This window comes from Bufo gargarizans, chromosome 3 (genome assembly GCF_014858855.1).
Source record: "Bufo gargarizans isolate SCDJY-AF-19 chromosome 3, ASM1485885v1, whole genome shotgun sequence".
Lineage (NCBI taxonomy): Eukaryota > Metazoa > Chordata > Amphibia > Anura > Bufonidae > Bufo > Bufo gargarizans.
In genome coordinates, this window is record NC_058082.1 from 560,183,733 (window position 1) to 560,186,235 (window position 2,503).

The window sequence follows — 2,503 nt, forward strand, 5'->3', positions numbered from 1 at the left end:
CTGGGACCCGATAGCAACTGCTATCTCTTCACCCCTTATAGCTACACCCTTGATCGTGCAGTACGTTTGATTCTTTAGAGTCCCAGGTTGGTCAAGGTCTTACATCTGTGAAATGGATAGTCAAACACGGGTGGAATACATCTGTCTGAATGAGGCTGTAGAAGTGGATTCGGTGCAGAGAGTTATTTTTGTATGCAAAGGCAACTTTATGTTTTTATGAACTTTAGATAGTTAAAGTAATTTATTGTCAAATATGAATGTATTATTATTATTATTATTATCAGAATTCATATATTATACTATAATTATTGAACAGTGCTTCTCAATTTAGCCATAGTACAATTTGAGAAATCGGTAACATTTGTGCATGTTTCTGGTGTCTTTTGATTATTTTAAATTTTTTTTACAGCCCGTAGATAATGGGAGACTGGAGTTTCTTGGGGAATATTTTAGAAGAGGTGAATGAGCACTCCACTGTTATCGGTAGGGTCTGGCTCACAGTCCTGTTCATTTTCCGGATCCTTATCTTGGGAACTGCTGCCGAATTCGTATGGGGGGATGAACAATCTGATTTTGTATGCAACACTCAACAGCCTGGTTGTGAAAATGTTTGCTACGATGAGGCTTTCCCTCTGTCTCACATCAGACTGTGGGTCCTCCAGATCATTTTTGTCTCCACACCATCCCTGGTGTACGTGGGGCATGCCGTGCACCATGTTCGAATGGAGGAGAAAAGAAAGGAACGAGAGGAAGCAGAAATGAGTCGGCAACTGGAAATAAATGAAGAAAGACTGCCACTTTCTCCTGATCAAGGGAGCATCAGAACTACCAAGGAAACCAGTACCAAAGGTACTAAAAAGTTTCGCTTGGAGGGAACCCTCCTGAGAACCTACATCTGTCACATTATTTTCAAAACACTTTTTGAGGTGGGCTTTATCATGGGCCACTATTTCCTTTATGGTTTTAGGATCCTTCCACTTTACCGTTGCAGTCGTTGGCCTTGCCCAAACATCGTAGACTGTTTTGTCTCCAGGCCTACTGAGAAAACTGTATTTATTATGTTCATGTTAGCAGTGGCTGCAGTATCACTCTTTCTAAATGTGGTAGAGATTAGTCATCTGGGATGGAAAAAGGTTCACTTTGCATTCCGAAGGAGAGCAGATCAAACAAATCAGCTACTTGGAGAAGTTTCTAACAAGCCATTCCACTCCATTGCCATCTCTTCCATTCCAAAATCTAAAGGCTACAAGCTACTAGAAGAAGAAAAAGTCTCACATTTCTACCCAATGACCGAGATTGGATTAGAGGCTAGTCCACTTCCAACTCACTTTGATAATTATGAGAAATCAAGCACAGGCCTTCTAGAAGACATCTCAAAGGCCTACAATGAAACTTTGCCCTCATATCGTCAAGCTGAAGAGCAAGAGGTTGTAAAAGTGCAAGTTTCTGAGACCTTAGAACATGCATCCTCTGAGCATTCCCATACAGTGAGGACATCATCAGTGCGTGCCCCCTCTGAGCGTGCACTTTCTGAAAGAGCACCATCCCGTGCAGTTTCTGAGCGTGCAGCTTCAGAACGTGCTCCTTCTCTGCATACATTTTCTGCAAAGTTACCTTCCAACAATGCTCTCTCTAAAAGAGTACCTTCTGAGCTAGCCATCTCAGAGCGAGCCATTTCCCGTGCTGCTTCTGAGCATGCCCCTGCAGACCATGCACCCTCAGAGCGAACTCTATCTCGGGCAGCTTCTGAGAATGCTGCTTCTGGGAACGCAACCTCAGAGCAAATCCCATCTAGGGCTTTATTTGAGAGTTCTCCCTCAGAAAGAGCTCTGTCCCGAGCAGCTTCTGACCATGCCCCTTTTGAACGTGTGCCCTCAGATCGAGCTCTGTCTCGGGCTTCTTCAGAACATGCTCCTGAGCAAGCTCCTTTTCAAGTAACCTCTACTGATGATAACACAGCTTTTGAACCCCCTCTAGAAAATATATCTTCTCCAGTAGCTTTAAAGCAAGTGTTAGATGAGAATCCAAAAACATTTGACCAGGTCCCATATGAACATACACCATCAAGTGCAGACCAAGACAAATCTGAATTCATCCCTTCAGAACATGGGTTCCCTGAACACTTGTCTGAGAAACCAGATGTTTATGAAGCAGTACCTGAGCTGCCTTTACTGAGTTTTGAGCTTATCCCTGATTCCAGATCCCTCAGTAGGCTAAGTAAAGCAAGTAGCCGTGCTCGCTCAGATGATTTAACAGTATGAATGGACAGCGGTAAAACTAGTAATCCAAAAATAGTGCAAGGTATGCAAAACAGTCAACTCAATTTGGATTCCGAAGTGTCACATGTTGTTCTAGAAGACAGAATGGATTATGCAAAGAAAAGTGCTACCCAGAATACATTGCATCATATGTTTTCGCACAATTTTTTTTAAATCTAGAAAAAAATATACATTGTTCTTAGTTTTAGTCAGTTCAGTGAATGCCTAGTGTTTTCTCTTCACTG

At 42.4% G+C, this 2,503-nt stretch overlaps 1 protein-coding gene across 1 annotated transcript; it reads left to right on the top strand.

The window, feature by feature from the left end:
* The first annotated feature begins 419 nt into the window (after positions 1-419).
* Positions 420-2,261, top strand: GJA8 (gap junction protein alpha 8). The gene has a single exon (XM_044285877.1). It carries the CDS (start codon positions 420-422, stop codon positions 2,259-2,261), a length of 1,842 nt encoding a protein of 613 aa, XP_044141812.1.
* The last annotated feature ends 242 nt before the right edge of the window (positions 2,262-2,503 follow it).